Genomic DNA, 23,346 nt, shown 5'->3' on the forward strand with positions numbered 1-23,346 from the left:
TTTCACACACTGTTGCTGGTATTTTGACCCATTCCTCCATGCAGATCTCCTCTAGAGCAGTGATGTTTTGGGGCTGTTGCTGGGCAACATGGACTTTCAACTCCCTCCAAAGATTTTCTATGGGGTTGAGATCTGGAGACTGGCTAGGCCACTCCAGGACCTTGAAATGCTTCTTACGAAGCCACTCCTTCGTTGCCCGGGCAGTGTGTTTGGGATCATTGTCATGCTGAAAGACCCAGCCACATTTCATCTTCAATGCCCTTGCTGATGGAAGGAGGTTTTCACTCAAAATCTCACGATACATGGCCCCATTCATTCTTTCCTTTACACGGATCAGTCGTCCTGGTCCTTTTGCAGAAAAACAGCCCCAAAGCATGATGTTTCCACCCCCATGCTTCACAGTAGGCATGGTGTTCTTTGGATGCAACTCAGCATTCTTTGTCCTCCAAACACGACGAGTTGAGTTTTTACCAAAAAGTTATATTTTGGTTTCATCTGACCATATGACATTCTCCCAATCTTCTTCTGGATCATCCAAATGCTCTCTAGCAAACTTCAGACGGGCCTGGACATGTACTGGCTTAAGCAGGGGGACACGTCTGGCACTGCAGGATTTGAGTCCCTGGCGGCGTAGTGTGTTACTGATGGTAGGCTTTGTTACTTTGGTCCCAGCTCTCTGCAGGTCATTCACTAGGTCCCTCTGTGTGGTTCTGGGATTTTTGCTCACCCTTCTTGTGATCATTTTGACCCCATGGGGTGAGATCTTGCGTGGAGCCCCAGATCAAGGGAGATTATCAGTGGTTTTGTATGTCTTCCATTTCCTAATATTTGTTCCCACAGTTGATTTCTTCAAACCAAGCTGCTTACCTATTGCAGATTCAGTCTTCCCAGCCTGGTGCAGGTCTACAATTTTGTTTCTGGTGTTCTTTGCCAGCTCTTTGGTCTTGGCCATAGTGGAGTTTGGGGTGTGACTGTTTGAGGTTGTGGACAGGTGTCTTTTATACTGATAGCAAGTTCAAACAGGTCCCATTAATACAGGCAACGAGTGGAGGACAGAGGAGCCTCTTAAAGAAGTACTGGTCTGTGAGAGGTCTGTGAGAGCCAGAAATCTTGCTTGTTTGTAGGTGACCAAATACTTATTTTCCACCATAATTTGCAAATTAATTCATTAAAAATCCTACAATGTGATTTTCTGGATTTTTTTTCTTCTAATTTTGTCTGTCATAGTTGAAGTGATGAAAATTACAGTCCTCTCTCATCTTTGTAAGTGGGAGAACTTGCACAATTGGTGGCTGACTAAATATTTTTTTGCACCACTGTATGTGTACACCCATTCAAATTAGTGGATTTGGCTATTTCAGTCACACCTGTTTATGACAGGGGTATAAAATCAAGCACACTGCCATGCAATCTACATAGACAAACATTGGCAGTAGAACGGCCTGTACTGAAGAGCTCAGTGACTTTCAATGTGGCACCGTCATAGGACGCCACCTTCCCAACAAGTCAGTTTGTCATATTTCTGCCCTGCTAGAGCTGCCCCGGTCAACTGTAAGGGCTGGAGCAACAATGGTTCAGCTGCTAAGTGGAAACACTTATTACCGAGTTCCAAACTGCCACTGGAAGCAACGTCAGCACAATAATGGTTAGTCAGGAGCTTCATGAAATGGGTTTCCATGGCCGAGCAGCCGCACACAAGACTAAGATCACCATGCCCAATACCAAGCGTCAGCTGGAACAGTGGAAACACGTTCTCTGGGGTGATGAATTACACTTCACCAACTGGCAGTCTGACAGACGAATCTGAGTTTGGCGGCTGCCTGGAGAACGCTACCTGCCCCAATGCATAGTGCCAACTGTAAAGTTTGGTGGAGGAGGAATAATGGTCTGGGGCTGTTTTTCATGGTTTGGGCTAGGCCCCTAAGTTCCAGTGAAGGGAAATCTTAATGCTACAGCATACAATGACATTCTAAACGATTTTCTGCTTCCAAAGTTGTGGCAACAGTTTGGGGAAGGCCCTTTCCTGTTTCAGCATGACAATGCCCCCTTGTACAAAGCGAGGTCCATACAGAAATGGTTTGTAGAGATCGGTGTGGAAGAACTTGACTGGCCTGCACAGAGCCCTGACCTCAACCCCAACAAACACCTTTGAGATGAATTGGAACGTCGATTGCGAGCCAGACCTAATCGGCCAACATCAGTGCCCAACCTCACTATCTTGTGGCTGAATGGAAGCAAGTCCCCACAGAAATGTTCAAAAATCTAGTGGAAAGCCTTCTCAGAGGAGTGGAGGCTGTTGTAGCAGCAAAGGGGGGACCAACTCCATATTATTGCCCATGATTTTGGAATGAGATGTTTGACAAGCAGATGTCCACATACTCTTGGTCATGTAGTGAACGCACGCGCGCACATACGCACACGCACGCACACGCACACAGTCTGTAAGAGAAGGATCAAAAACTCACCATTTCTTAATTCTAGACTCAGAAGCATCTGAAGCAATGTAACCAGCAGACTGCAGGTGTGTAAAGCTGTGTGGCTTATAGGTCTGTTTAAAAACAAAAGATAGGTGGGCTTGTCTCTGGGTTGCTGGTATTAAATCTTCCACAATGCTGAGGGGGAAACCACTCTAGGAATAACGATTCTACCTCAAAGCCCAGGAGAAATGAAAAGTTCCAACTACTACAGGCTGTAACCAGCGTCTGTGGGACCGGGAGACAAGTCTAGCACCGTGAGGGGCTGAGGGGTCAGCGGTCAATAAAACTGTCATTAAAACAGTAGTATGGTTGTTGAATATCACATCATCAGAATCCCTGGACGCCCAGTCAGCAGCTCAATGTGAGCTCACTCAACCCCTCCTCCCCTGTACGGCATTCTTTCTTTCTAACATTTTATTGAAGATTTTCAAAGCAACACAGTCAACAACAACATATATAGAAAACAACAGCGATGTCGAGGTCTTCCAAAAGTAGAACATGTTAGAATATGCAAATAAGAAAATAACGTAATTGTATTCTACTCAACTCATGACTCTATTTTTTACAGTTATTTTTCAATTATATTTGTTTGTATAATTTTTCCATGGTAGATAATCAAGCATATTTCAATTTCATACATTGTCAATATATATCCCCTTCCCACCCCCTCCATACAGCCCTTCCCACACTCTCAAATTATTATATGTGCTTATTTCTATTTGGAGTACATTTAACTTAGAGTACAGTTAAAATACATTAACTATATTTGAATTTACAAATCTCTTAACAATTTCACTCTTACTTCCCTTCTCTTAAATCCCCCAAGAACCGATACTGTATTCTTCTGGTCACCTTGGTTCCCTACCTGTCCAGTGGGTGGAGCCTTTGACAATGTCCGCACATAGGTGGGCGTGACTCTATAATACTAACAGATATATTGGAATTTAAGGTAATGGCATCAGGCACTTTGAGTAGCCTATTTTTTCAGACATCTTAAGCTCATGAAAATAACAGAATATTTTACAGACCAAAATATATTTTGAGTTCACACCAGCAGCGTGGGAGTTACGTAGAAATGACTAGGTGATGTTGATGTGCCATGTCGGGCTGTGTAACTCACTGTGCTGAAGTTAGGGAAGAGGCTGAGGGGGGACGATCCATTGAGCCTGAAAGGCAGGAAGTGCTTGAGGTCGAGGTGAGGCTGCAGGGGCCGTCCCGGGACAGGCAGGGAGGCCAGGAGGGGGTTGCCCTGGGCAGAGGTGCCTGGATGGAACACAACAACACAACAGGGTTAGACAAACACTCAGAACAATCATGAGAGACCCTTTTATGTTTTGTTTTCTGTCTCTTCTCACTACCAGTGAGTTTGGTATTTAAGGAGTGAGGTAACGAGTGAGGTAAGGCGTGAGGTAAGGTGTGAGGTGTGGGAGGTAAGGTGTGAGGTAAGGTGGGAGGTGAGGTGTGAGGTGTGGGAGGTAAGGTGTGAGATGTGGGAGGTGTGAGGTAAGGTGGGAGGTAAGGTGTGAAAGTGGGGAGGTAACGTGTGAGGTAAGTTGGGAGGTAAGTTGGGAGGTGTGAGGTGGGAGGTAAGGTGTGAAGTAAGGTGTGAGGTAGGTGTGACGTAGGGTGGGAGAAAAGTTGTGAGATTTGAGGTAAGGTATGAGGTATGGTGGATGTAAGCTGTGAGGTAAGGTGGGAGGTGTGAGGTAAGGTGTGAGATGGGAGGTAAGGTGGGAGGTAAGGTGGGAGGTGGGGGTAAGGTGTGAGGTAAGGTGTGTGTGTGGGGGGGGGGGGGACCTGACATGTGAACAACCCCCCTTCACGACCCCCCTACATCCTATCACCCGACTGCCAGAGCTAATCCTTCAAGTACGTGCACCGGGCGCTCACGTATACACACACACACATCATTTAATTACAGATTTATTGGCTGTGAGAGGGGAGTGCCTGGCCTGCACCGTACGAGCTGGGAAGATGATACCGGATATCAAATGGACCAGGGCTGAAGAGATTTCTAATTTTCCAGCTGGCTGCGTTTCAGTGGGCCGGTGCTGAGCTGGGTACTTATCCCACCGCCAGGATCAATCATCAGTATCATCTCTGGGTCGCCAGACCTGCCCTGAGCATGCGCACTGCAACACATCGTTACAACACACACCATGGATATGAAAGGAGGATGAGGAGATATCAGGACACAATAACACACACCTTAGACAGAGAAGAGATTGACCTCGTAATAACACACACCTTGGAAAAAAAGGAAATGGATCCCATAACAACGGTCACCTCTGAAAGAGAGGAGATTGTCTGGTACATTACGACCCATAAGACATATCTACGCAAAGTCACAGCTGAGCTTGGTAATGTAGTAGATGCTAAAACATGGGTGGTTCTAGGTGGTTGCTAGACAGTAGGTCATAACAAACAGCAGATCAAGAGGTGAGACCTTATACATAGTACCACTGTCCTCACAAAGCCAAGGACCTGCAATATAATATAGCCATATAACACAACGAGTGAAGACTAGCTATTCAGTATATATTACAGGTATGATGACATATGTATGTACAGTTGAAGTCAGAAGTTTACATACACTTAGGTTGGAGTCATTAAAACTCGTTTTTCAACCACTCCACAAATTTCTTGTGAACAAACCATAGTTTTGGCAAGTCGGTTAGGACATCTACTTTGTGCATGACACAAGAAACTTTTCCAACAATTGTTTACAGACAGATTATTTTACTTATAATTCATCGTATCACAATTCCAGTGGGTCAGAAGTTTACATACACTAAGTTGACTGTGCCATTAAACAGCTTGGAAAATTCCAGAAAATGATGTCATGTCTTTAGAAACTTCTGATAGGCTAATTGATGTCAATTGGAGATGTACCTGTGGATGTATTTCAAGGCCTACCTTCAAACTCAGTGCCTCTTTTGCTTGACATCATGGGAAAATAATAAGAAATCAGCCAAGACCTCAGAAAGAAATTGCAGACCTCCACAAATCTGGTTCATCCTTGGAAGCAATTTCCAAACGCCTGAAGGTACCACGTTCATCTGTACAAACAATAGTACGCAAGTATAAACACCATGGGACCACGCAGCCAACATACCGCTCAGGAAGGAGACGTGTACTGTCTCCTAGAGATGAACGTACTTTGGTGTGAAAAGTGCAAATCAATCCCAGAACAACAGCAAAGGACCTTGTCAAGATGCTGGAGGAAACAGGTACAAAGGTATCTATATCCACAGTAAAACAAGTCCTATATCGACATAACCTGAAAGGACGCTCAGCAAGGAAGAAGCCACTGCTCCAAAACCGCCATAAAAAAGCCAGACTACGGTTTGCAACTGCACATGGGGACAAAGATCGTACTTTTTGGAGAAATGTCCTCTGGTCTGATGAAACAAAAATATAACTGTTTGGCCATAATGACCATCGTTATGTTATGTTTGGAGGACAAAGGGGGATGCTTGCAAGCCGAAGAACACCATCCCAGCCGTGAAGCACAGGGGTGGCAGCATCATGTTGTGGGGGTGCTTTACTGCAGGAGGGATTGGTGCACTTCACAAAATAGATGGCATCATGAGAAAGGGAAATTATGTGGATATATTGAAGCAACATGTCAAGACATCAGTCAGGAAGTCAAAGCTTGGTCGCAAATGGGTCTTCCAAATGGACAATGACCCCAAGCATACTTCCAAAGTTGTGGCAAAAGGGTTTAAGGACAACAAAGTCAAGGTATTGGAGTGGCAATCACAAAGCCCTGACCTCAATTCTATAGAAAATGTGTGGGCAGAACTGAAAAAGTGTGTGCGAGCAAGGTCTACAAACCTGACTCAATTACACCAGCTCTGTCATGAGGCATTGGCCAAAATTCATGTATGTATGTGTGTATGTATGTATGTATATATATTTATGTATGTATGTATGTATGTATGTATGTATAGTGGGGCAAAAAAGTATTTAGTCAGCCACCAATAGTGCAAGTTCTCCCACTTAAAAAGATGAGAGGCCTGTAATTTTCAACAAAGATACACTTCAACTATGACAGACAAAATTTGAAAAAAATCCAGAAAATCACATTGTAGGATTCTTTATTAATTTATTTGCAAATTATGATGTAAAATAAGTATTTGGTCACCTACAAACAAGCAAGATTTCTGGCTCTCACAGACCTCTCACAGACCAGTACCTCTTTAAGAGTGCTCCTCTGTCCTCCACTCGTTACCTGTATTAATGGCACCTGTTTGAACTTGTTATCAGTATAAAAGACACCTGTCCACAACCTCAAACAGTCACACTCCAAACTCCACTATGGCCAAGACCAAAGAGCTGTCAAAGGACACCAGAAACAAAAACAAAATTGTAGACCTGCACCAGGCTGGGAAGACTGAATCTGCAATAGGTAAGCAGCTTGGTTTGAAGGAATCAACTGTGGGAGCAATTATTAGGAAATGGAAGACATACAAGACCACTGATAATCTCCCTCGATCTGGGGCTCCAAGCAAGATCGCAAAATGATCACAAGAACGGTGAGCAAAAATCCCAGAACCACACGGGGGGACCTAGTGAATGACCTGCAGAGAGCTGGGACCAAAGTAACAAAGCCTACCATCAGCAAGGGCATTGAAGATGAAACGTGGCTGGGTCTTTCAGCATGACAATGATCCCAAACACACCACCCGGGCAACGAAGGAGTGGCTTCGTAAGAAGCATTTCAAGGTCCTGGAGTGGCCTAGCCAGTCTCCAGATCTCAACCCCATAGAAATTTGGAGGGAGTTGAAAGCCTGTGTTGCCCAGCAACAGCCCCAAATCATCACTGCTCTAGAGGAGATCTGCATGGAGGAATGGGCCAAAATACCAGCAACAGTGTGTGAAAACCTTATGAAGACTTACAGAAATCGTTTGACCTCTGTCATTGCCAACAAAGGCTATATAACAAAGTATTGAGATAAACTTTTGTTATTGACCAAATACTTATTTTCCACCATAATTTGCAAATAAATTCATAAAAAATCCTACAATGTGATTTTCTGGATTTTTTTTCTCATTTTGTCTGTCATAGTTGAAGTGTACCTATGATGAAAATTACAGGCCTCTCTCATCTTTTTAAGTGGGAGAACTTGCACAATTGGTGGCTGACTAAATACTTTTTTGCCCCACTGTATGTATGTACGTATATCACAAAAGTGAGTACATCCCTCACATTTTTGTAAATATTTGAGTATATCTTTTCATGTGACAACACTGAAGAAATGACACTTTGCTACAATGTAAAGTAGTGAGTGTACAGCTTGTATAACAGTGTAAATTTGCTGTGCCCTCAAAATAACTCAACACACAGCCATTAATGTCTAAACCGCTGGCAACAAAAGTGAGTACACCCCTAAGTGAAAATGTCCAAATTGGGCCCAATTAGCCATTTTCCCTCCCCGGTGTCATGTGACTCGTTAGTGTTACAAGGTCTCAGGTGTGAATGGGGAGCAGGTGTGTTACATTTGGTGTCATCGCTCTCACACTCCCTCATACTGACTGACTGGTCACTAGAAGTTCAACATGGCACCTCATGGCAAAGGACTCTGAGGATCTGAAAAAAAAGATTTGTTGCTCTACATAAAGATGGCCTGGGCTATAAGAAGATTGCCAAGACCCTGAAACTGAGCTGCAGCACGGTGGCCAAGACCATACAGCGGTTTAACTGAACTCCATGCGCTCAAGAGGGTTAAGGCAGTGCTGGACAATGATGGTGGCCACACCAATGATGACACTTTGGGCCCAATTTGGACATTTTCACTTAGGGGTGTACTCACTTTTGTTGCCAGTGGTTTAGACATTAATGGCTGTGTGTTGAGTTATTTTGAGGGGACAGCAAATTGACACTGTTATACAAGCTGTACAGACAGAATAACAATAGCGAAGGCAGCAGTCCTGACAGCCGTCTGCCTCAGGGTTTGATATCAGATTGACAACCAGCCCCTCCCCCTCATCCTCTCTAAAATGAGTGTTGTGGCTCCATCCCAAATGGCACCCTATTCCCTACATAGTGCACTACCTTTTGACCAGGGAAAAGGGTGCCATTTGAGATGCAGCCTAGTTTTATGATTGGTCGGTGGAGCTGAGGAGTAAAGGGGCAACGCTGGAGCCCCAGGCATATGTTCACCGTGCTGGGTAGAGGCCTGGCTGTGTCTGCCCCCGGCTGGGTGCTGTCTGTCTTTCGCCCACAGAGACGGCATGGAGGGCGGACATCAACTCCAGTCATGTGGGCCTCTGCCTTCCACCACGAGACGTCACACGTGTGAGAAGGAGCAGGGTTAGCCTAGCTTGGAGGACAGTTGTCAACTGATAGTGCATCCCTCCCTCCCTCCTTTCTCTGTAGCTTCCAATACAGTTGATTAAATCAGAGGCTGGCTATTTGCCTGTTTGGATGATAAGACTAGCGCCGCGCTGAGGCACACACATGGGAATCAAGGAATGTACAACAGCCAGCCACTGACAACTGAGTGGTTGCTCTCTGTGACAGATGTGGAAGGTGAGTACCACATAAAACCCATACTAACATACCTCCACCCCCGCACCTCAAGGAAACAAATGACACTCAGAGGGAATAAACACACACGCACGGATGCATGCACGCACAGACACGTTCTCAAAGCCTATGTGAATGCACTAGGTGTACGCCACTGAAATCTATATTACGGTGTAGAGGTACACAAAAACAAACACATCATACATACAACAGAAGGGAAGGAGGAAATAAAAGGTGTGTGTGTGTGTGTGGACATGTGTTAGGGAGGAGGGGTAGGCTGATTCGGCCCTGAAGCCACAGCTAACCTCTTTCTATCATATTGCGTCATTCTCATTTAATGTGGTGTGTAATGAGTGTGTGTGTGTTGTCTGTCCAAAGACACGCTGGTGTGCAGGCTCTGATGTGTTGATGCATCAGTGGCTGTCCAGACAACAAGACTTCTGTGTTAAAACAGAATGTCCAGTCCAGACTGTGGGAGAGGACTCTGCTGACTGTCTCTAGAACTTAATCCACACTCCTCTTCCTCCACTGACCATCACAACAACACATATCGCCTTAACACAGGACTCAGTTACACAACATCTACCATCATCAGGCACAGCATGATGTTCATCAATACATTATGTGAATACATTAAGAACACTATTTCCACATTGACTGTGGTACATTTTTTTAAATTGTATTTTTTGTCCCCAATTTTGTGATATCCAATTACGATCTTGTCTCATCGTTGCAACTCCCCAACAGGCTCGGGAGAGAGGAAGGTTGAGTCACGCGTCCTCCGAAACATGACTCGCCAAACGACACTTCTTAACACCCGCCCGCACCAACGTGCAGGAGGAAACACTGTTCAACTGACGACCGAAGTCAGCCTGCAAGCGCCCGGCCCGCCACAAGGAGGTGATAGATCACGATGAGCCAAACCCTCCCCTAACCCAGACGACGCTAGGCCAATTGTACGCCGCCCTATGGGACTCCCAGTCACGGCCGGATGTGACACAGCCTGGGAATTAACTGTAGTCTGTAGTGTCTGTAGTGACACCTCAAGCACCGCGATACAGTGCCTTAGACCACTGCGTCACTTGGGAAGCCCGACACTGCGGTTTTTGATAGAAAAAATGTAAGCATATACACTTACCCATTTCAGGGTTTTTCTTTATTTTGACTATTTTCTACATTTTAGAATAATAGTCAAGACAATAGAAGACATTCAAAAAAATAGTAACCAGAAAAGAGTTTTAAAAAATCAAAATAGCCAGCCTTTTCCTTGATGACAGCTTTGCACACGTTTGGCATTCTCTCAACCAGCTTCATGAGGTAGTCACCTGGAATGCATTTCAATTAACAGGTGTGTCTTGTTAAAAGTTAATTTGTGGAATTTCTTTCCTTCGTAATACGTTTGAGCCAATCAGTTGTGTTGTGACAAGGTAGGGGTGGTATACAGAAGATAGCCCTATTTGGTAAAAGACCAAGGGCATATTATGGCAAGAACAGCTTAAATAAGCAAAGAGAAATGACAGTCCATCATTAATTGAAGACATGAAGGTCAGTCAATCCGGAACATTTCAAGAACTTTGAAAGTTTCAGTCACAATAACCATCAAGCACTATGATGAAACTGGCTCTCATGAGGACCGCCACAGGAAAGGAAAACCAAGAGTTACCTCTGCTGCAGAGGATAAGTTCATTAGAGTTACCAGCCTTAGAAATTGCAGTCCAACTAAATGTTTCACAGAGTTCAAGTAAAAGACACACCTCAACATCAATTGTTCAGAGCAGACTGCGTGAATCAGGCCTTCATGGTCAAATTGCTGCAAAGAAACCACTACTAAAGGACACCAATAAGAAGAAGATACTTTTTTGGGCCAAGAAACACGAGCAATAGACATTAGGCCAGTGGAAATCTGTCCTTTGGCCTGATGAGTCCAAATTTGAGATTTTTGGCTCCAACCGCCGTGTCTTTGTGAAACGCAGAGTGCGTGAATGGATGATCTCCGCATGTGTGGTTCCCACCGTGAACCTCAACCCAATTGAGATGGTTTGGGATGAGTTGGACTGCAGAGTGAAGGAAAAGCAGCCAACAAGTGCTCAGCATATGTGGGAACTCCTTCAAGACAGTTGGAAAAGCATTCCAGGTGAAGCTGGTTGAGAGAATGCCAAGAGTGTGCAAAGCTGTCATCAAGGCAAAGGGTGGCTACTTTGAAGAATCTTGTTTAACTCTTTTTTGTTTACTACATGATTCCATATGTGTTATTTCATAGTGGTGATGTCTTCACTATTATTCTACAATGTAGAAAATAGTAAAAATAAAGAAAAACCCTTGAATGAGTAGGTGTGTCCAAACTTTAGACTGGTTCTGTATTTCTGGCCTTTTGTGTAAGCCCCTCCTCCCCTTTTGCCTTTCTAATTATTTACATTAGTCATTTAGCAGGCGCTCTTATTCAGTGCAACTTACAGGATCAATCAAGGTAAATTGCCTTGCTCAAGGGCAGGTCGACAGCTTTTTCACCTAGGGGATTCAAACCAATGACTTTTCGGTTACTGGTCCAACGCTCATAACTACTAGACTACCTATTCCCCATCTTGATTCTCCTACCACCCTACAAACCTCCCTTACCCCCATTGAGTGGTAAAGGATGGAGGAAGGGAAGGAAGGAGAGGGGAAAGGCTGCATGTCTATTTACAGCCCTTTGTAATTATCTGTGTTGGTTGGCACAGTGGATTTGGTTCAGAACCAGCTGATTGGATCCCACCCCGATCCCTCTCTCTCTCTCTCTAACAAACAGAGATGGACAGGGGGCTGCAGGACAACATAAAGAAGACAGCAGGCTCCTAAAGATGCGTCCGCCGGCTGTAGAGGACCTTCATGTGGTAGTGGTGATGTGGTGCAGAGCAGTGGACAGGGAGACAGAGACCTGAGGGTGGCAGGGTGGCATAATGCCCCATGTACATCACTACTGCTGCTGTGTCCTTCAGCAAGGTTGACAGGAAGCCCTCGAGCCACATAGGACATAAAGGACATAAAAACGACTTCCGTTCTATTTCGGTAGTCTGAATGTTCAACATTAATGTCCTGTATTGTACTGGAAGAGAGGGAAGGCAAATCATTCAGATCCTGAGCCGGATGTGTCTTTTGTTTATGGCTTTGTCACTGAGACTAGTCACTGTGGTGAAAGACATGGGCTCTAGACTGATTGCCAAACGCCCCAAGGACAATCACAGCCACATGAATACACCGCTGACACTAACTCAGGTTTCAAATGTTTCAGCGCTATTGACTGCTGAGCCATGTAATGTACTCTGTCAGATAAACTGTCATATCCAGCTGGGTAAATGGAACTCATGTAGGAATGTAGGCCCGGTGATTGTCCATGGATTCCATTAGAGGGGGAAAACATGCTCCTTTAGTGAAGGGCCAGTATCACAGTAAGGGCATGTGACTGCGAGCCCGGTTCGTTTTATGCTAATAAGACAACAGCATTTTTTGATTTATAACTCCAAACATCCCCACCACTACCCCCGTCGTCTGCATGTGTATTCTCTTGAGATGCTCCTCTTACACAACCCCTGAATGCCTGACGGAGCTCTTCATCATAGCTTACCAAATGTGCACACGAAGGGACGAGGAGGGACATGCACAGTCCCAGTCAGTCACAAGGCTGTTGCTCATGCTAGTCTCTGTCCCCCCCTGAGCCTCCAATAGGCAGTCACAGCCTGCCTCAGACCATGCACTGATAGGACAGTGTGTGACAAGGTAGGATCAACCTAGAACTACAATTCCGAGGTTATAAATAGGACTGGTAGCCAACTCTTAGATTGCAACCATATACGTATAGGGCACTACTTGAGAAACGCACTGGACTCTAGTCAAAAGTGCACTAAATTGAGTGGCATTTGGGATGCAACCGTTAGAAGCCAAAAAATACCTAATATTTTAGCCCATGAACTGTATTGTATGTGAAAGCGGCTCTGAGCCCAGTGAGACAGTTTGGCGATGTTCTCATAGATTACAGCCGTAGCGTCAATTCAAATACTGAAGAGCCACAGGCGGTCATTCGCTCCGATTCCTCTGAAGGAGAGAAAGAGGGGGGGAAAAGACGGTCTGAGATGGAAAAGAAAGGGAGAGTCTTAACAGCCAATTAACTTCCGCTTGATCCCGAGGTTGTGTGAGGACTACCACGGGAGCCATTACTGCATGGACGGAGAACATTAAGCATAATTAGCTTTAATTAAAGACCTCCACCGACACTCTCTCTATCCCTCTATCTCTCCATTTCTCTCTCTATCTCTCTGTCCATACTCTCCTTCAAGCATAATGACAATATGAAAACCTGAGTTTAAAATGTGATCTGAAGTTGATTAGATGGAACAGCGCACGGTCCATGGATAATGAAGGATATAATAGCTCGGTGTTCAGGACAATTAATTCTCTTTTCCTGCATGAAATTAACAGAAGTATATGTGTTTCTTTTAACGATGCTGAGTTAATGATCTCGCCCATAATATTCTATTACAATGAAGTCTGACAGAGGAAGGCTGGTATTTCAGCTGGTTGTGTATGATACAGAAGAACACAAGGAGACAAGGAGAGTAAACATGGTGTGTAAACGCCCTGAATGACATGCAATCTGAAACCCCGTTTGAGTCATAGAGAGTCAATGGGAATCTCTCACTGCTGCTGTGCTGTCAGAGTATTGAACAGACCGTCCCCTCCCTCCTTTAAAGCTGTTTGGAATGTATTTTTTCTCTTATTTTTCTGGGTCATTTGTGTTGTGTTGGTAGCGCAGACAGTGTACGTATGATTAAGTACATAACTGTGTGTGTTAGTATGTGTATGTGTGCTATAACAGTGTATGACTATTTGTGTATTTTGTCTATGACTGCGTGTGTGCATGTGTGTGCGTGTGTGTGCGCATGTGTGTGTGTGTGTGCATGTGTGTGTGTGTGTGTGTGGGAGGGGTTTATGGCTTATGTGACAGCACTGCAGAGTTTATTTGTGCGGAACTGATCTCCCGTCCTCACCTCCCTCTCTGAAATGGCTGTTTAATCAAGTGTATGATTGTCCGTTGTTAACAGAACTACGTTCTCTCACTACTTTGTTAAGTGACACTCCCTGTTTAGTGTCAAAGCTGGAAGGGACCCTGAAACACAACAAGATAGACAACTGAAGTGCAGATAAAGAGCACATTTCCTGTTCTTCAACAAGGAGAAACACATTTACACAACCACTTCCACCAACACCCAAACTAGGTTAGTGCACTTTCTCCAGGAAACCACTGAGCTAATTGGTTGTTGAAAACTACTTCCCCCTGCTTCGTTCTGTCCTCCTTTCACCTTCCTATCTCCTTCCCCTTCATCTCCAAAAACTCTTTCTGCTGCTAGTGGGAGGTGACAGAAGCCTCCATGCGACCTGATTTAACACATGGCTAGGCACAGTTTGACCTGCCATTGGAAAATAGTGTACCCTCAGGAGGGAGGAAAGCACACCCTTCCCTGTGACAAGGTCTTTCAGAGGAAATGTTCAAAGTCAGATAGTCATCCGTGTGAATATGCACTCCACTAACACTGTCCGTCTGCCGCTCAGGCTGCTTTTGATGCTCCCTAAAGGAATATGTTGAGGTGAGGGTGGGACCGGCACAGTAGGAGTGCACTTCAATAAAGGAGAAGAGTGTACAGTAGGATGCAACTAATGTTGGGAAATTAGGGATTTTTTATTTTACTTTCATTTAATTTGGCAAGTCAATAACAACAAATTCTTATTTTACAATGACAGCCTACCCCAGCCAATCCCTACCCTAACCCGGACAACGCTGGGCCAATTGTGCACCGCCCTATGGGACTCCTGATCACGCCCGGTTGTGATACAGCCTGGGTCTGTAGTGACAGTTCTAGCACTGAGATGCAGTGCCTTAGACCGCTGCGCCACTCGGGAGCCCAAGGAGTAGCTCCCTGACCGGGAATCGAACCCGGGCCGTGGCGGTGAGTGCGAATCCTAACCATTGGGTTGGAAAAATTGATACTCGACCAGCACCTGCACCATGGGGTAACACTTTATTTGGATAGTCCATCTGAGGATGCTCTACAGCAGGGTTCCCCAGATGGCAGGCCGTAGGTCGAATCTGGCCCCCGGGTCATTTAATTTGCCCCCCCAAGTTTTCTGATGAAAGCATTTGACATTTTTAGATCAGATAGACTGTAAAAACATCATATAATCAGTTCCCTGTGATTTAAATATAAATCTGTTCCAAAGTATTCTCACGCATAATAGAGAGATACTGTATATGTGATATTATACAAAAGTAAGCAAGGTTTGGAATGATTATGTTTTAGTCAAATATGATATCTTTTTGGGCTTCTTGCAGTCAATTTGCAGTCTACAAGTTATTTGTAATTATATTCTGGCCCTCTGACCATACGCTCAAGAAGAAAAACGTCCCGCGGCTGAACCTAGTCTGTAGAGCAGGGATCATCAGCTATCTACACACTATCAGTAACATTTCAACTAACTATCTATTAACCTTAACCCTGGGCACTAACCCTAACCTTAACCCTTATCCTGACCTTAACCTTAGCAAGCAGTTTCTTATCAGATACACTGCATGGTCAAAAGTATGTGGACACATACTCTTCGAACATCTCCTTAATATGGAGTTGGACCTCCTGTGCTGCTATAAAAGGCTTTCCACTGCGGGGACCTGCTTCCATTCAGCCACAAGAGCATTTGTGAGATCGGGCACTGGTGTTGGACGATTAGGCTTGGCTCGCCGTATGCATTCCAATTCCTCCCAAAGGTGTTTGATGGGGTTGAGGTCAGGGTTCTGGCAAGGCCAGTCAAGTTCTTCCACAACGATATCGACAGACCATTTCTGTATGGACCTCGCTTTGAGCAATGGGGGAATTGTCATGCTGAAACAGGAAAGGTCCTTCCCCAAACTGTTGCAACAAAGTTGGAAGCACAGAATGGTCCAGAATGACATTGTATGCCGTAGCGTTAAGATTTCCCTTCACTGAACTAAGGGGCCTAGACCGAACCATGAAAAACAGCCCCAGACCATCCACCAAACTTTACATTTGTCACTATGCATTGGGGAAAGTAGCGTTCTAATGGCATCCACCAAACCCAGATTCATCCATTGGACTGACCAGATGGTGAAGCGTGATTCATCACTCCAGAGATCGTGTTTCCACTGCTCCAGGGTCCAATGGCAGCGAGCTTTACATTACTCCAGCTGACACTTGGCATTGCACATGGTGATCTTAGGCTTGTGTGTGGCTGCTCAGCCATGGAAATTAATTTCATGACGCTCCCAATGAACAGTTATTGTGCTGATGTTGCTTCCAGAGGCAGTTTGGAACTCGGTAGGGAGTGTTTCAACCGAGGACAGACAATTTTTACATGCTATGCGCTTCAGCACTCGGCGGTCCCGTTCTGTGAGCTTGTGTGGCCTACCACTTCACGGCTGTACCGTTGTTGCTCCTAGACGTTTCCACTTCACAGTAACAGCAGTTATAGTTGGTCGGAACAGCACTAGCAGGGCAGAATTTTGACAAACTGCCTTGTTGGAAAGGTGGCATCCTATGATGGTGCCACGCTGAAAGTAACTAATCTCTTCAGTACGGGCCATTCTACTGCCAATGTTTGTCTATGGAGATTGCATGGCTGTGAGCTCGATTTTAGTGTAGTTTGTTGATAGTATGACCATCTGTAGAGAATCTACAGGTGGACTACACAGACTATCCTAATAAAGTGTCCCCCAACATGGTCATGGTCCTCATAAGAAACTCCAATAAAGGCAGGATAAACAAAGCCTTAGTGCCACAGTGTTTAAAGAAATACTATATTCCCCAACAACAATTACTGTCTGCCTGCACAGACAGATTCCCTTGGTTTCTCAAATGACAGCCTTGCCTGGTTCACCAACTACTTCTCAGACAGAGTTCAGTGTGTCAAATCGGAGGGCCTGTTGTCCGGACCTCTGACAGTCTCTATGGGGGTGCCACAGGGTTCAATTCTCGGGCCGACTCTCTTCTCTGATGTCACTCTTGCTGTTGGTGATTATCTGATCCACCTCTACGCAGACGATACCATTCTGTATCCTTCTGGCCCTTCTTTGGACACTGTGTTAACTAACCTCCAGACGAGCTTCAATGCCATACAACTCTCCTTCCGTGGCCTCCAACTGCTCTTAAACGCAATTGAAACTAAATGCATGCTCTTCAACCGATCGCTACCAGCACCTGTCCGCACGTCCAGCCTCACTATTCTAAACAGTTCTGACTTAGGTATTTGTAGATGTCCACATATTCTATGTGTCTGGTTAGACCGTAAACTCTCCTTCCAGACTCACATTAAGCATCTCCAATCCAAAATCAAATCTAGAATCGGCTTCCTGTTTCGCAACAAAGCATCCTTTACTCATGCTGCAAAACATACCCTCGTAAAACTGAATATCCTACCGATCCTTGACTTTGGCGATGTCATTTGGCGAAATCATTTATAAAATAGCCAACACTCTACTCAGCAAATTGGATGCAGTCTATCACAGTGCCATCCGTTTTGTCACCAAAGCCCCATATACTACGCACCACTGCGACCTGTATGCTCTCGTTGGCTGGCCCTCGCTTCATATTCGTCGCCAAACCCACTGGCTCCAGGTCATCTATAAGTCTTTGCTAAGTAAAGCCCCGCCTTATCTCAGCTCTCTGGTCACCATAGCAGCACCCACCCGTAGCACGCGCTCCAGCAGGTATATTTCACTGGTCACCTCCAAAGCCAATTCCTCATTCGGCCGCCTTTCCTTCCAGTTCTCTGCTGCCAATGACTGGAACGAACTGCAAAAATCATTGAAGCTGGAGACTCATAGCTTCCCTCACTAACTTTAAGTACCAGCTGTCAGAGCAGCTCACAGATCACTGCACCTGTACATAGCCCATCTGTAAATAGCCCATCCAACTACCTCATTCCCATACTGTTATTTATTTTTGCTCCTTTGCACCCCAGTATCTCTACTTGCACATTCATCTTCTGCACATCTACCACTCCAGTGTTTAATTGCTCAATTGTAATTACTTCGTCACTATGGCCTATTTATTGCCTTACCTCCCTTATCTTACCCCATTTGCACACACCGTACATATACTTTTTTCCCCTATTGTGTTATTGACTATATGTTTGTTTATTCCATGTGTAACTCTGTGTTGTTGTTTGTGTCGCACTGCCTTGCTTTATCTTGGCCAGGTCGCAGTTGTAAATGAGAACTAGTTCTCAACTAGCCTACCTGGTTAAATAAAGGTGAAATATATATATATTTTTTAAATGATGCTATGCTTTATAAATAGACATCACACAGTCTTCATCCCATTACAATCTTCCCTATCTGAGAATCTGAGAAGCCCTGAGCAGAAGGGATGATAAGAGCAGAAGAGTGGAGAATCAGAGTGAAACAACACCTCGGGCTGCTCAGCATTACTCCATGTTTTAAAGTGCATAAGTAAATGAACCAAAGCCAATGAATAAAAGATGAAGCGAGACAGCAGTTTAAATAGGATCAATATCAGCCCCTGGCCTGAGACGCTACCACTCTGCCACGTTGGCGTTATCACACACACATCAGCTTCTGCTTGTGTTGCTGCTATTGACTAACCACAAGGTTATAGCTTAAATTCAATTACGAGGAGAAACGCAGGCGGGTCTCTTCAAACACGACCCAGAGATATAGTCAGTCCATGTTTTGCTAAGCCGTTGAACATTTATTGATGGAAAATATCGTTAAGATGAATGAATAGCCTATATGAAGCATACCGTGAAGGCCATCATTGTAAATAAGAATTTGTTCTTAACTGACTTGCCTAATTAAATAAAGGTTAAATAATATATATTTGTTAAATGTATCGGCGCCTTATTAACTTCTTTGTTAAATGCGGCTTTTACTTAGTAGAAATCCTCAGCATCCTCTTCATCATATCTGCCAGTTGTTCAGTGGTGTTTTGTCGTTGTAGACTAGGCCTTCCCTCGCTATGTGTCTGTAACCTGTGAGCCTTGAGAATGTGAGTCCAGTATCACTCAACCACACTGAAACTCCCAAATGGGTTTTTGTCTCTTTGGCTACGGGTCGGCGGCACTCCACAGCGAGAGAGAGCGGCGGCGCGGGGTTCGGCGGGGGTAACGGGACCTCGTGGAGACATCGTCTCTCCTGGGGAGCACCTGTAATGAGTTTTGTCAGGCGCAGCAAAGAGAGCAGAGCGTGCCTACCCCCAACGAACCTGAGGAGAGGAGAGAAGGCAGGCACGTGGCCCATCTGTCGAGCCGATAAGCCTGGAGCCATCCAGAAACAAATTGCCCAGCTCCCCCCCTGCACAGCTCCATGCGCTCCCCCCCTACACAGCTCCATGAGGCGAGAGCAGAGCCCCAGCCACAGAGAGGAGACAGTTATGATTTCTAGCACTAAACCAGGAGGAAAATAGGAGGAGGAGGAGGACATATCAAATGCATGAATCTATGCAGAATGGCGCCCACGGCTGGTTATAGCTCTGTAGAGGCAGCTGTACACGGAAATTCAGCGTGTCGATAAACAGAAAAACAACCTCAGAAAAAGAAATGTTTCGTTCCTTTTTTGAGGGCAAGAATTTTAAGTAAGTATTCCTGCAGTTTCTTATCTGCTCTCCTCCTTTTTGAGAGATCGTGACGGGCCCTACCTCCAGACAGGAGCCGATGCTTAAAGGTATAAAATAGCGGTGCTTTTTAAAAGGTACTACACGTAGGATTTTTTATTTTTTTAATTAGCATTTTAGTTTCAGAAAATGTCCATATCAGGTGCTAATAGCGGAATGATCATGTTTCACAGTATTACTTGCCTGCCAGTGTTTGGCTGTGACATTCGCCTATTGACGTCTCAAGCTGGAGCAACATCGGTTGTCAAACTAGGAAAGCTGTTCTGACTTGGTTATCTAGTCTGTCCTTTCCTGGCTGCTACAATTCTACACTATTCGCTAAATTTCAGTTTATGTGAGAAAACAAGCACTGAACAGTGTAGGGAATCATTATACCATCTAAATCGCCGTTAAATATATTTTCAGTAACAAAATATATTGTTTTTACAAGAAGCTGGTATAATATGATGGACATTTTCTGAAATTGCAATGCAAATATTCTATCAAATCCATGTGTAGCACCTTTAAAGGGCCTCTAAGTCCCCAGAGGTAATGTGCATACACAACTTTAACATTCATAAAGGAAGTGGTTAGCGTATAGCTTATATCATCATTACCTAACCATCATTACCATCATACATTGCACACATTATTGGTGTGTCAAAACAAATTCAAAATACGTTTCACAGAGTCTACTACTTGATGATGGATAATGTTTAGCAGGAGCCCATCACACAAACGTAATGGATAGGAAAAATAAATGTGCTACTCATACAGATTGGCTACACTCCCAGGCCCAGGGATTGGGAATCTCTGTAGGATTGACAGGAGCTCAGATTAGGTTCATTTCCTCAGCAAATTGAGTCATTTGTGGAAGGGGCATTAACAGCTTCGTGTTTTTTTACATGAATACATTTCAGGCTGAGCGGCCGACCATCACTCTGCCGTCATGCCAACGGTGACATCTCCATTATAGACTGATTAGCCACGGTGGCCCAGCCGAGGGTCCCCGATTGGAGGACGAGTAGGATTTGAGGTTGGTGAAAATAAGTATGAGGAAGAGGTTGCTTGCTAAATATATCTCGACGCTGATGAGAGAGAAGTGAGAGAGTAAAGTGAACGTTTTTTGTTGTTGTACATTTTGGGGCCTGATTTAGATATGTTTCTGATTTATAATATCCAACATTTTGGTAGGCTATTTGTTAGTCAACTCTTCGATAGTCAGATACATGCACCCCTCCTCCCGACCCCTCAGGGGCACACCCCACAGTTTGGCATCCACTGTGGGGTCAGTCCGGCTTTCAACATACTCTTGATAGTTGTAATGGTAGAATGTACAAGGTGCAATTTCGAAACTGGGTCGCGCATCATCAGTTTCCCTCTTGTCATGTCAGTCATCGCGTACATTAGAGAGCTATTTATAGCTTGTCAGAAATGTCCAGATCAACTAGCCCACGTCAGCTAACGTTTTTTCCTTGCCCATAGATTTTGTTATAATGTTTGGATCACATAACGACACATTAGACATGGCAAAATGTATTGCAAGAAAATGAGCTTTAAAACTGAAAAATGTGTTCTGCACCCCGTGACAAAACGTGTAGAATTGCAGGAAATATGCTTTAAACCTGCTAAATATTCTCTCCTCTCCAAGAGGGGGGTGAACAGTTTGTGTCATGAACAGTGCTTGTGGCCATAGAAATAGACGGGGTCCACAGAACACCGGCCCTAGAAGACTAAATCAACCCTTGCTCACCAGAATAACGTCATAAATCGATAAAAGGACAAAAGTTCTCTGTAAAGTTCTCTCTGTCATCTTCTTTCACAGAATAAATACGGTTAGGGTCCCGGGCAAAATGATTTTCTGTGCAAAATGTCCAAATGAGCATCAGCTTGAAGGGTTGTAAGGAAATAGAAGGCTGTGAAAACGACATTCTGATCAGATTTCAGTTTGACTTGAATGCCTCTTTCATGTGGTTGAAATACTATCAGCTTTTGTGATGCTGATAAAGACAGCGCCTCGACAAATCGTATCTAACTGAGCATTTGCTTTGTCTCAAGACGCCGAAAGAAAGAAATGATATTTAGTAAAAATGTTGCCCACTTTTGGTGTGTCATTTTACTGCAAGAAATGCTTAATTTTGCAGGAGTTAATATTAAGGCTATGTGGGAGGCGGCACTGCGATCATCCACTTCACCAATTATTTTCCAAACATGACTTTTCTGGCCCCCCCTTCTGTTTATTTTCAACTCTCCATATTGCAGTTTATTGAATTATACTCCAACATTGTCCTTTTTGCCTCCTTGGATTGACATGAGCTTTTTCCCCCCCTTTCCCAAAAGCATTTGGCGATTGACATGTAGGCTATTTAGCACGTGTACAGTTAGACCCCTAGGCTAATGCACTAATGCATGATAGCATAACATGATTCAAGAAAAACCTGAATGTAGCCTACAGATATAAATTGCACAAGAATGATACATTTATGGATTTAAAAAAAAAGAAGATATTGTTTTCTCTTTATTCAAACCGCCCGCCACCCACATGCCCTTCATCCACCCGCCCTTCATCGGCACAATATTTAATTACCCTAAACCTGTCAGCCCGCAGATATAACCGTAGGGACTGTGGCTTATAAGTCAACCCACACATAGCTAACACATGCGCACATGCACATACACACATGAGCACACATAGACTTCAGACATCAAAGGAAATGAACAAGACAATAATGACTAAGTCCAATCTCTGTGCCATTCTTTGCACGTGATCTCAGAACACTAAGGAAACAAACGGGAGAAAAGTACTTCAAAATGAATGAACAATAACACACATGGCCATAGCATTCTGCGTGTGAGAAGAAAGCATATTCAAAGTGTTTATTTAGATGGCCTATATGACCTTCTGGTAATGAATCACAGTAAATGGGACAGAATACTTTTTTTTTTTTTTTACTTAAAAATTGCACTGTTGGTTAGGGCCTGTAGGTAAGTATTTCACTGTAAGGTCTACACCTGTTGTATTCGGCGCACGTGACAAATACACTTTGATTGGATTTGATTTGAGAAGCTAAGAAGCACAAATACCTATCTATTGTATAGCTCACAATAGACAGGTATTTGTATAGCTTAAATGACATAGGAAACTAAGGAACACCGTTTGTTGCTGTCGGGGCTTTTGCTGTTTGTTCCAGAAAGGTTCTAAACTGGAGCCGACTGAAAGAACCTGAAGGCACCGATACCTTGCCTTTGTCATGAAATGACTCACTGATTATTAGTCTCCATGCCCATTTGCCTCTCTTCTTAAGTCTCACCCCATTTCCAGGCTTTTTGTTTTCCCCCTTTCCGTTTAACACTCAATTTGAATCCCTCTCTTAGGCGTACATCTACGGCCAATTATAAGTCTTAATGGAAACCTGTACTGGCTATAAAAAGGCAAAGCTTTGTTCTTGTTAAGTCCTAGCTGCAGGCTGAGTGGGGTTTTCTTCACTTTTCCAACTCTACATGAAGCTAGCAAGGCAAGCCAGAGACACCGGGCCTTGTTCTCTTCACGTAGCCTACTGTGTCCTTAGTGCTGCTCTGAAGGTTCCTTTAACTGGGCCCAATGTGGTACCAGGAGATGGAAGGAGGCTTACTGTATTCCTACAAACTTGCTACAGTGTAAGCCTGGGAACAATCAACCAGCACAGAA

The 23,346-nt window shown here is 44.4% G+C and overlaps 1 protein-coding gene across 3 annotated transcripts in view; it reads right to left on the minus strand.

Annotated features, from left to right (window-relative positions):
* LOC139364677 (zinc finger protein 385C) overlaps nt 1–23,346 on the minus strand; it is a 105,148-nt gene that overhangs the window by 27,234 nt on the left and 54,568 nt on the right. For all 3 annotated transcript variants that reach the window (XM_071101615.1, XM_071101613.1, XM_071101614.1), the window contains exon 2: nt 3,598–3,740. In XM_071101615.1, the coding sequence (XP_070957716.1) occupies nt 3,598–3,740 (143 nt within the window). The remainder of the gene's footprint in view (nt 1–3,597; nt 3,741–23,346) is intronic.

The sequence above is a fragment of the Oncorhynchus clarkii genome, chromosome 13 (assembly GCF_045791955.1).
Source record: "Oncorhynchus clarkii lewisi isolate Uvic-CL-2024 chromosome 13, UVic_Ocla_1.0, whole genome shotgun sequence".
Taxonomy (NCBI): domain Eukaryota; kingdom Metazoa; phylum Chordata; class Actinopteri; order Salmoniformes; family Salmonidae; genus Oncorhynchus; species Oncorhynchus clarkii.